At 34.5% G+C, this 12,390-nt stretch overlaps 1 protein-coding gene across 3 annotated transcripts in view; it reads right to left on the bottom strand.

Annotated features, from left to right (window-relative positions):
- The window catches only part of LOC122037624 (probable LRR receptor-like serine/threonine-protein kinase At1g06840), a 45,824-nt gene extending 38,991 nt beyond the window's left edge, over nt 1-6,833 (bottom strand). The window contains exons 1-7 of one of the 3 annotated variants that reach the window (XM_042597139.1): nt 6,207-6,833; nt 5,908-6,052; nt 4,904-4,975; nt 4,659-4,730; nt 2,218-2,361; nt 2,071-2,142; nt 1,924-1,995 (exon numbers count right to left, since the gene is read on the bottom strand). In XM_042597139.1, the coding sequence (XP_042453073.1) occupies nt 1,924-1,995; nt 2,071-2,142; nt 2,218-2,361; nt 4,659-4,730; nt 4,904-4,975; nt 5,908-6,011 (536 nt within the window). In that variant the 5' untranslated portion in view covers nt 6,012-6,052; nt 6,207-6,833. Of the gene's footprint in view, nt 1-1,923; nt 1,996-2,070; nt 2,143-2,213; nt 2,362-4,658; nt 4,731-4,903; nt 4,976-5,907; nt 6,053-6,206 lie in introns of those variants that run through there. The other 2 variants (XM_042597138.1, XM_042597140.1) reach the window with 2 other exon arrangements.
- Nucleotides 6,834-12,390: the final 5,557 nt, after the last annotated feature.

Raw genomic sequence — 12,390 nt, 5'->3', positions numbered from 1 at the left:
TCAAGAAGGAACCATGCCTTTCCAATATTTGGGGATCCCACTAGCGGCGGTGCGCCTCCGACTTTTTTATTATAGCCCCCACTTGAATCTCTGGTCTGTCGGATCAATGCTTAGTTGAAAAAGACTCTGTCATATACTGGCAAGGCGCAACTAATCACGTTAGTCTTACAGGAGGTTGAGTGCTTCTAGCTATCCATCCTTCCTTTGCCCCATGACATTGTTGATCGCATCTACAGCATTTGCAGCTCTTTAATGTGAATATCTAAGCATCCTCCAATATCATGGGCATATATGTGTTGACCGAAGGATGGATGCGGCTTGGGATTTAGAGACTTACGCATTTGGAATTTAGCCCTCTTGGCTAAAGTACTTTGGAGGATAAAGTGGGTGCATCACACTTACCTCAGGCGTCCGGATTTATGGACTTGAGAGGCAGCCAACACATAATCACCTCTAGTCAAGCGGTTGCTGCAGATACGAGATCTCATATTATCAGCTACAGGGTCACTAGAGGTTGCTGGACAAAAGCTAGCATAATGGCTTTGTCGAGATGGTGGGGTGGCTCATGCATATGATTTCTTTAGGCAACCTAGTCCTAAGAAGCCATGGACTTGGACAATGTGGAAGACATATGTACAGCCAAGTCACGTAGTTACCCTCTAGATGTTGGCACTTAGGAGGTTACCCACAAGAGACAAATAGGAGTACCAGAGGACCAACAATGCACCTTCTGTCTATAGGTGTTGGAGCCATATGAGCATATATTCTTCGGGTGCCCCTTTATGGCGGAGTTATGGAGGATGAAAGATTGGCTGCAAATGGGACAGGAAATGTCCACATACCAGCGGATGATGAGGGTCTTTGAGAGATATTATCGTGGGAGTAGAATGTTGGCAAAGGCTCATCATCTTGTCTTGTCTTCTATGGTACACCATGTATGGAGGGGTAGAAATAAAAGTTTCTTTGGTGAGGATGAGTTAGATTGTGAGAAGACTTTCAGGAGTGTGCAAATTCATGTATACCCTTGCGAATGTACTCTAATATGATAAGTCACTCCTAATGGGCCAATTCTTATACTCTTGGTTCATGCTATAAAATTTACTTATCAAAAAAAATCGAGATATGATGCTTGCTCAAGAACTGGAAAAAAGAAAATTTTGGGACTAAATAAAAGAAGAAAATGATTTTATTTCCTGCTTCATATGATCTTGTCATGCTTGGGTGGGTGCCTTATGTTTTTTTTTTAAAGAATTCCTCTTTACGCTCTGCCTTTAATCAATTAGTGCATTATGCAGACTATGATCCATCACTGTATCAAGACCTCTATCACACAATTGAGTGGAAGGGGCAACACTCTCATGCATTATGCAGACTTAAATCATTTTTTACTTGGAGATTGTAGGGTTCGTGCAATCATACCCATCCTCTTCAACTTACTTTGCACTTGTGTGCTTACACACAACCTTCCATTGACCTCCAGGTTCACAATTTGAGGCAACCATTTGAGGTTGGTCACACACCAGTTAACTCATGTTCAAAGATATTCAATGACTACTTCAGCAGCAAATTCTAGTGTCATTTTAGTTTTATACTGCACATTGTTTTTATTGTTTTGTTTACTTAATGCACTTTCCTTTTTAGTATTTTTTTTTCATCCAGTATGCGTCCACTTTCCATTTTATCAGCATAAACAGTCAGAATAAAATTCAGCATTCATCACTATTTTAGTGTTGTGTGTATTCTTGTTGTGTTGTCCTATGGTTATGATGCAGTGGTTGATGGAGTTCGACAGGCTACATGAATCATATTCGCTTATTCTCCATTCAGCTCCATGCAACTTATGCCACCTTTCTAATAAAACTAAGCAAAGTAGTATTTCACAAAACCTACATTTACAAAAATTTGAGCATGTAGAAAACTCACAGGATTCTCAGATTTGGCAGCGATCCAAGTTCCGGGGGAAGCAATCCAGATAAATTATTGTTATCCACCAGACTGCCAAATTCACACAAGAAAACAAAAGTAAATTTAGGTCATACATGACTAGAATAGGAGCTGCAAAACACTTACAGATGTAATAAGACTGGCAGTGTAAACAGCTCATATGGAATTTGCCCACTCAATGAGTTGTTGTTCATGTGTCTAAGGAACAAAATAAAGCAAATCAGTAAGAATCCTCTACAAAGTGTCAATTATGAGCAACAAGGACCTACTCACAAATGACTTATATTTCTCAAATTAGCAAATGATTTGGGTATTGGCCCTGAAATATGGTTCTCGTCTATTTGTAACCTATTTAATCTAGGAAGATTGCCAATCTCATCAGGTAAAGAGCCAGATAACTTGTTGCCACTTAGAAGTCTGCAGATAGAAGATAAAAGGGCAAACATAAACATATTGGTTAATGAAATTTTAAAGAAATGTAATCATCTAAATAATATTGATAGAACAATAGTCTAAGATGGTAGGTATTGCCAATATAAAAGAAGCAAAAAGTAGAATGAAGAGAAAAATGAAATAGTTGCATAACAATTATAATAAAAAGCATAATAGTGGAAAAGGGAATCACAATAAATAATAACTTCAATCTTCAACACAAGAGAAGCAAACACTTGCAACTCTACTGTTGTTAAATCTTACACAGCAAACAGAGAAAATAACTTGCAGTCATATGAAGAAATACGATCCTGCTCATCTTGAAGATTTTCCCCATTAATGTCCTAATAATTGTTGTTTTCAATTGTCTAGCCCAATTAACCTTTTAGTGAGCAAACACCTAATCTACTATCCTCACAATGGGAAAAAAAAAAGGACAACAAATAATAGCCTAACAAATATGCCTCCAGGTATATACACACAAAAGCATTAATTAATTTATTTATTTAAAAATAACAAAATAAATAAGATGATAACATCACAAGTCAAAATACAGGAAAAAAAGAAAAACAATCATCATCTAACCATGCTGATGTTTGCCACATTATGAATGCATATGAAGATTGGAGTGCAATAAGAACTAGTGGCATGAGAGATGGTAGGACACAAGAGAGTGAGAGAAGTTAACTATGCATAGTGGAGGCAGGCAACTTTGTAAATCGAAATAATAAAAATCCACTGCTAATAGAATTCGCAATTTATTGAGAATCTTAACCAGAAGTTTAAGAGCAGTAACAATATTTCCTATCCTGAAATTTGCTGATAAGTTCTCAACAAATTGCAGCTTTATCCCTAGAAAACCAGGCAAGCAGTCGATTTTTTTTAATTTTTTTAAAACTTAGATCAAAACCTTGAGGCATTCCCAGAGGTTACAAGATCCAGGCCTCGGAATTAGATTTGCTGCACTTAAGGCCATCAGCACTACCAGTAGTGGCAGCATAGCAGCCTAATATGCTCAACTGGTGGGGCTGTAGGACTCCTATGGTAAAACTTGGTAACCAAACTCACTGATATAATGAGCAATATTAATACCATTCCTAAGTGACTCATAAAGATGGCCATCTCTATGGTAGGTCTTAAGTCGTCCATTCTTTTTTTAGTTGGTGCCAGGTATCCAGCTTAAGTCGTCCATTCTTTACATTGTGCATACTGTACGCAGATGCTAAATAACAGCACCGATTTTTAAAAGGTATAAATTTAAGACAAAATCAACAATTTAAGTTAGAAAGTCTAATATGGGTAATGAATCAACATTGGCATGCAGACAAAAACCCAAAACTCCATGGTGAAACTTCAGCCAAACAGAATATGGCAACATTGTAGATGAACATGCGCGAGCACGTCCATGTGAACATGACATTAACTCCATTGAGATCTCCAAAGTTAACAGATCAAATGACTAGAAATTGCAACTGGTAACCATTTTTCACTTAATTGATGGAGAAATTTCATGTATCACATAACATCTCAACGATCAAACATATAGTTTAAGTATGCAAGAATCGATTGTAAATTCACAGTTCTATTTAAGTTCCAGTTGTCCTTTGGATTGGCTCATGCCCAATTTATTATCAAATCTGATTATTATAAATTAAAGAAATTGTATGTTGCGTGAATATATGATCGAAGTTGTTTAGGATAAGACACCAAGGCTCCTCCAACCCCAAAAATCAAAATAGGTTTCCCAACTGCCAAGAAAATTGCGATGAACTCAGAACACAATCTCAAATGCAAGCATGTAGCAAAGAATTGAGATTATGAAATGATATTTCAGTGGTTTAAATAGCTGTAGCCAAATAAGCACACTATGTTACTTCTATAAGATAAACAGGATGTTATAAGGTAATCCAGGATTTTCACTAAATAGTGATAGCTCAAGATTCCAATATGCCAGCCTCAGAGGTTTTAGAGAAATTGAGATAGTTTGAGAAAAAAACAACACTCTAGAAATATCTATATGATATAAGCCATATTATAATGAAACAATCAAGTTACATTCCCTAATACTATCGGAGAGCCTACAGAAAAAGTTTGCAGTGATCCATTTTAATACTTTCCCAGACTAAACATACATGATCTAGTACAGTATTTCTTCGCAAAAGGGCATAGCACATATTTATTCAGATTAGAAAAAAGAAACTGAGAGAAGGTGACCAAGTGTACCACGGAAGAAAAATAAAATGTACATTATTACTAATCTCTGGTAATGGATAAAATCTTACAGAAGCCTCAAGGATGTAATATTGCCTATCTCCTTTGGGATAGTTCCACTTATCGCATTCCACATAAAATCCCTATAAATTTGGAAATAAACCTAATCAAAAGGCTAGTCAGCAGTTAGAGTAAGAAAAAGTGTTCATCTAAACCCAGCTCTATAATGTAAGGCAAACCTAATTCAACTATATTGCAAGCATATTAGTAAGCTCAAATTGTCACCTTTCAGCAATCAAATAATATCATAACTCACATAATTTTCAATTGCGACAGAAGACCAAGCTCAGGTGCCAGAACTCCAGATAAATTATAATTTAACAATTGCCTGGGAGGCAAAATGTGTCAGCATGAAGTGAAAAATATGCATATACATCCAACCATAGTAACTCAACTGAATACAACTGAAATTTCAAGGTAATCAATTGATTCACTACCAAAAGTACCTAAGCATTGGAAGAATAAGGGTGGTGCTATTTCATATCTGAATAGTATACAACTCTTTCGAACTCTCAGCTCAAATATACCCTAACTCAATTTTCTAAATTTCTATAAATTCTTCTCGAGTTAAGCTTGATTTGATCTTATTCTTTGAGTTCAAGTTTTCGTTGGAATCAAAATGTCTTGAGAAAAGCAAAGTCACACCTCTAGTCTCCTCTTGTCCAAATTAATAGGTAACTATTTATTTTAAGAAAATCTGAGAATGTCAAAAATTTAGCAATTATTTTTTAATCAAATTCATCACAGATTCTACATGCCTTACGTTAATCATCAAGCAAACATATGATTCATAGATTGTCTTTTGATGACTGGTAACAGAAGTGTAAATGGAAATCCACTTAAACAACCGATTATTTTGGAATCTACTTTAAACTAGTATATATTTTTGTTTTTGAAGTGAAGGCATATAGTTGGATGGAAGAAGTTGGCTAGTGTAGATAATTCAACAAAGAGGAAGCCAAGTCCATTCAACTAGATATGTCCAGGAGCATTCCCACAGCATTGCGTGGAACCTTGGTCTAAACTTATGCTGCCAAGTGCATGAAGGTAAGAATAAGAATATAGTGGTCAAATAAGAACTGAAAAGCTACGTTCCTATTCCCTTTCCTCAAAGAAATTCAATTAATAAATAAAGGAATGTTTTGGAAATAGAATAGAGAACAAAAGAAATTTAAAATTAAATACGAATGTATCATTGTCATATTTGAAAATGTCGAAACAACTTCCATAAAAAAAGATTTCTCAAAGTGTCAATCATACAGTTGTTCTATATGTAGGTATTCATCATTTGATGTAGCACAAAATACGCCTGTCCAATTTGATGTACATGGATCTCCATTGTCCCAAGATTTGAGGTTTCCCATAGGATCAGTGAAATTGCTCCTGATAATCCTTAATGCATAGACTGCATATAAGCAACCATTATCATTCCTGAATAACCTTCTCAAAGGAAATTTAAGAATTACAAATTCTGGCTATTGCAGTATTATGCCAAATCTTAACATAGAAAAGCATGTAATGCATGAGTACTTGCACAAAATTTCAAAGCTTTCTCATACCTTCAAATCACAAATTACTGAAACAGAGCAAGTCTATCTCACATATTCAACTTTAGTTCTACTTAGATTTCCAAAGCTTTCTCTATGATTCAGGATTGGAAGCTTTTGACTGGACACTTAGGCAGTGATGACAAAGGGCTTTCTCCCTGAGAAAATGAAAATGGGACGGAAAGAAACGGTTCCAATACCATGTAAGGGGAGTTATTTCTTACTAAACCCTAGCTAGTCCTTCCTCTACTGAAATATAGATATTATTACAAATGCAAAATATTGCAAATATGGAATGTTACAAATGGACACCTACATTAAATATTCATAAAGGAGCTCAATTAGCCAGAACATTAACATTAAACAATACAAGAACAACAATAAACCTGTAATATAATTTTGAGCTTACAATTAGGGCCTACCTTAGGCATATATGCGATCCACAATAAGGACCGGTATTCACTCACTAGAATATGCATTTCCTTCTATATGTTATTAGTTAGCAACGAACATAGTTACCCTTTTGGGAAATTGGGTTAAATATTTTGAATGGTGCTCACAGTTAGCTATACTAAAAGCATCCACATCAACTTCCTTAAACACAGAATTTACCTTAAATTTTACATTTTACGTAAAAAAACTTTTGCATCAGTTACTCTATCCATTCCCGAAATTTAGATTTCATGAATAATACTTCTCTAAATTTAGGGAATGAAATTCATTCCCTAAATACTAAAATATCATTTAATTTGGGAGAAAGAGAAAATAAAGGGAATGGATTAGATAATGAAAAGTAGATATTACATAGCGAGAGAGAAAAAATAATAAAAAAGTGGAAGAGAGAGAAGAAAATAATAAAAAAATAAAGATAATGGAAATTTTAAGATAGTTGATGTAACATGTAGTGAAAAATAATTGTCTAAATTTAATAAAGTGGATGGTTTAGCCCAAATTTTAGTGATATTAAAGAGAAACTGATATGGATGCTCTAAGGATAGCCAAAATATTTTATTATTAGCAAGCTTACACTAAAATAAACATATCCTATATATTTTAGCTTCCAAAATATCACTTTGTAGCATATAAGAAAATTTAACAATCATAACACAAAGCAAAAAAGAAGCATTATTTTTCTTATCATTAACAATCCAAAAAAAAAGATTGGCACAGTCAATTTAGGCCCATATTAGTAAGTTTCAGATTTAGGACTTTATAGTGAGTTCATATATATCCAGAGGGCTATGCCTTTATGAAGTCAATACAATATTTTTCTATCCACAAATTATTTGTGGTATTAGAGACACCTTCCAAGGTTAGAATTTTCAAAAGAAATATTCCTGCACTAGGGAGATTATTGACACAGACAACAACCTGACCACATGTGCAGGTTGTCTTCTTCTTCCATGAATCTCTCTTCTCAAAGACTAACTTCCATTTCATGATCTCCAAATCTCGGCTTTAGCAAGTGAACAATGAGGATAGAATCCCATCTCCTACATCCACCACACTCCCTGCAAACACAAGACTCTCATCAAGGTAGTTTTGTGTGAGCTATTGTTATCACTATCACCGTCACACAAGGAAATCACTATGAAGCAACCAATCAACACATTAGTGCCTCTTATCCTTAATAGAGACATTGTTGCTCAAATGAACCTCGGCTGCCACCCATGAGCCTTTTCCATCTAGAGCCAAGATTCACGTGCCCATCGTGCAACGTGACTTCTCCCTACATTCCTACAATCAGGTCATCGCCCCACATTTTCTCAATGTAGTTGCTTGCCATAAGATCCTACTAAATATGACTCGCTATTATTACTCATCTCCAAGATCTCTCACTCCATACAACAACACAAACCTCAGGAACACTTTTTGACCCTAATTGGTGTTAGGATGGTGTCACTTCCATCGATAATGAGCAACAACCATTACTTGCAAACTCATAATCTAAAGTAGTGGCTTTACCAACATGATACAGTGTTGCCGATGTTGTTTCCTAAAAGGGATAATCCAAAGTCTAAAATGAAGTCCTTTCGTCAACCTCTTCGCACATGTTGCATGGAACTAATTGCAACCACAAATTGTGAAAGAGATACCCTCCACAAACTACGAAAGAGGAAGACCAAATAAGACTTGATTAACGATAATAAAACAAGATAAAATTTATTTAAATATAGATGATGATATAAAACTCCACTCATGACGACCGATCATGGCTGGTCCCAAGCCCAGATAAAGGAGGAGGGTTGCGTTAGGTTGCCAGCCAGCGTCAACACTACGGCAAATATTCAATGAATGGATCCATTAAACTATTGTGTTAATGCTAGGTTGTTCCCCGGAAGAAATGCGTTGCAGGGTCCATAGTTGAAGATTTCGTTCCGTGCCAGGCGGAACAGGCGAAACTTACCGTTCCGCCCGTGCACCGAAACCGGCACCAAATTAGGGAAGATTTTGTTGCGTCGTGCATCGCTCGTCGTCGCGCGGCAGCATGGACAGCGTCACCAGAATCTTCCCGTGCCGCCGGAAGCGTCGTGGGGCGCTCGAGGGCTATGGAGGCGTCGCAACACGACATTTCTGGCGGCGCTGAAAGCGTCACGGGACGCTTCCGGCACCGCCGGAAGCGTCGCCGGAGGTGTCGTCGGACGCCTCCGGCGCCGTCGGAGGCGTCCGCGAGGCGTCAGATGGGTCGTGACGTCGCGGGTGAGTCGCGGCTTTGCGTTCGCGTGGGTTACTGTGCAAAATTAATTTTGTAATTTAAATAAATCAAACAATTCTCATTCCCACTTAATTGTGATATTTTAAAGAGGCTTTCATAAATCCTAATTAAATTATCCTAATAAAATATAAAAATATATATTTAAATTTTTAAAAAAATAATAATTTTTATTAAATAATATTCTGAAATTGTTTTTATTATTTTAAAAATTCTAAAAAAAATATTTAAAATTCTAAAACATATTTAAAAAATTTATAAAAAATCATAAAAATTCTAATAAATCAAATTTTTATTCTTATATATTTTTTAATTATTTTATATTTTTTTACTGTTTTAATATTTAATTGATATTCTAATTTTTTTACTATTTTAAATATATATTATTTAAAGTATTAATTAATTAAATAAACAAATAGTTAATTTATATGAATATTATATATAAAATAATATTTTGTATTAATTTATATAATTATGATTATTTAATCTCGACATTGGAGAACTATAAAAGTAAGTTATCTAAGTAAAATATTACAAGAATCATTGCTTCCATTTAACATATTATATTATGATGTATCAATTTTAATTAGAATTATTTATACATCAATTATTTTTTTTAAACTATATTTAATTATTTTTTATAACAATATTAAGTTGTTTAATAATGAAGAACTTATATAAAATCAATATATAACTTATTTTAAAATTATACACAATAAATATATTTATCCAATAATTACTATATATATAAATAAAAAATACCGAAACTATACCGGCACGATACGATATCGAAACCGTATCGTTCCGGTCTGGGACCGAAACCTCGGCACGGGTCGAAATTTTAAACCTTGGCAGGGTCCAACTCGGCAAGGACCGCTACATTTCCAAAACTCGAGTGTAGTGCTAAATATGCAAGAGTTATAGGGTCCAACTGTAACGACCGCTACATCTTCATGAGAACTTGGGTGTAGTGTTAAATAGGCAAGAGTTCTCACACCATAGGTTGGATAAGAACAAATATGATAGGAAAACTAATAATCTAAGATTTGGAACATGGAACATAGGAACTCTCACTGGTAAATCAATGGAGGTAGTAGATATGATGATTAAGAGAAGAATTAGTATTTTGTGTGCACAAGAGACAAAATGGACATGCGAAAAGGCAAAGATGATAGAGAACTCAGATTTTAAGTTATGGTACATTGGAAAGAATAAAGCAAGAAATGGAGTGAATATTATTGTAGATAGTTTGTTAAACGATAAAGTTGTAGGAGTAGTTAGAAAAGGGGATAGAATTATAGCCCTAAAGATAATAGTGGCAAAAGAAATTATGAACATAATTAGCGTATATGCACCACAGGTAGGATTAGATGAAGCTACCAAATCAAGGTTTTAGGAGGACTTGGATGAAATATTACAAAATATTCCACCAAATGAAATGATTTTAATAGGAGGTGATCTAAATGGGTATGTCGGAGTGAAAAATGAGGAATATGAGAGAGTGCATGGGAGTTATGGGTTTGGAACGAGGAATGAGGAAGGGAAAACTATATTAGATTTTACGATAGCATATGACCTCATATTAGCCAATACATTTTTTAAGAAAAGAGAAGAACACTTAGTCACATTCAAAAGTGGGAATAATAAATCGCAAATTGACTTTCTTATGGTTAGAAAGAAGGATAGAAAGATTTGTAAAAATTGCAAAGTCATCCCTGGAGAAAGCTTAACTACCCAAGGGTAGTAGTGTTGGATATACACCTCAAACATAGTATCAATAGAAAGAAAATATATACGATTCCTAGAATTAAGTGGTGGAAGTTAAAGGATGGAAAACAAAATATATTTAAGGAGAAGGTAGAAGTACAAGCATTAGGTGAAATATATGATGACTTTAATACAACATGGGATAAGATGGTATCAAAGTTGAAAATAGTAGCTAAGAGTGTACTTGGTCAGTCAAAAGGGCATGCACCGCTAAGTAAAGAATTTTGGTGGTAGAATGTGAAAGTACAAGAGAAAGTGAAGGAAAAACGAATAGCTTATAAAGAATTATATATTTGTAAGAACGAGGAAAACTTAAAAAAAATATACAATAGCCAAGAAAGAAACTAAGAAAGTAGTGAGTGAAGCAAAAAAATGAAACTTTTGAACGATTATTTCAAAAATTGGATACAAAAGAAGGGGAAAGAGACATTTATAGAATAGCTAAAGTGAGAGAAAGGAAAACAAAATATCTTAGCCAAATAAAATCTATTAAAGATGAATGTAATAGGGTATTAGTAAACGATGGAGAAATAAAAGAGCGGTGGAAGAAGTATTTTCATCAACTTTTTAATGAAGGTTTAGGTGACCAACTTAACTTAGGTAATTTAAGTAGGTCAAATGAGCATAGAAATTTTAATTTTTATCGTAGAATTCAAACTTCATAAGTAAAACAAACTTAAATGAGATACACAATGGAAAAATCGTTGGACCAGATGATATTCCGATAGAGGTATGGAAGTGCTTAGGGAAACAAGGTATTGAATGACTTACAAAATTATTTAATATGATATTGAAAACGAAAAAAATGTCTAATCAATGGAGGATAAGTACTCTAGTTCCCTTATATAAGAACAAGGGAGACGTACAAAATTATGCAAACTATAGGGGTATTAAACTAATGAGCCATACTATGAAACTTTGGGAAAAAGTAATAGAAAAAAATTAAGGAAGGAGACCACAGTGACAGAAAATCAATTTAGGTTCATGCTTGAAAGGTCGACAATAAAAACTATACATCTTCTTAGATAATTAATTGAAAAATATCGGGAGCAAAAACAAGATCTACACATGGTATTCATTAACTTAGAAAAAACTTATGATATATGGAGAATTTTAGAAAAGAGAGGTGTTAGTGTAACATATATTGAGCTAATTAAGGATATGTATGAGGATATAATGACCAGAGTAAAGACTTCAGGCGGAATAACTGAAACATTTCCAATAAAGATAGGGCTACATCAAGGATCAGCTCTAAGTCCCTATCTTTTTACACTAATTATGGACGAACTCACTGTGCACATTCAAGACACAGTACCATGGTGCATGTTGTTTGCAGATGATATTATTTTGGTAGATGAAATACGTGAAGGAGTAAATGCTAAACTAGAATCTTGGAGGGAAACACTAGAAGGGAAAGGTTTTAAGCTTAATAGATTAAAGACAGAATATATGGAATTTAAATTTAGCAATATTAGAAGTAATGAAACAATTGTTAAGATAGGAGAGGACGAGTTACTCGGAACCGAGAGGTTTAAATATTTATGATCATTTTTGCAAAACGATGGAGGGATTAAGAGAGATGTCTTACATAGAATAAAAGCAGGATGAATGAAATGGAGGGGAGCGTTGAGTATTTTATGTGACCGTAAAGTACCTCTTAAACATAAAGGTAAGTTCTATAAAATCGCAATTAGACCTGCTATGTTATATGGAGCT

Source organism: Zingiber officinale, unplaced genomic scaffold (assembly GCF_018446385.1).
Source record: "Zingiber officinale cultivar Zhangliang unplaced genomic scaffold, Zo_v1.1 ctg69, whole genome shotgun sequence".
Lineage (NCBI taxonomy): Eukaryota > Viridiplantae > Streptophyta > Magnoliopsida > Zingiberales > Zingiberaceae > Zingiber > Zingiber officinale.
The sequence above is the reverse complement of the archived record's forward strand: the minus strand, read 5'-3'. Positions and strand labels throughout refer to the sequence as shown.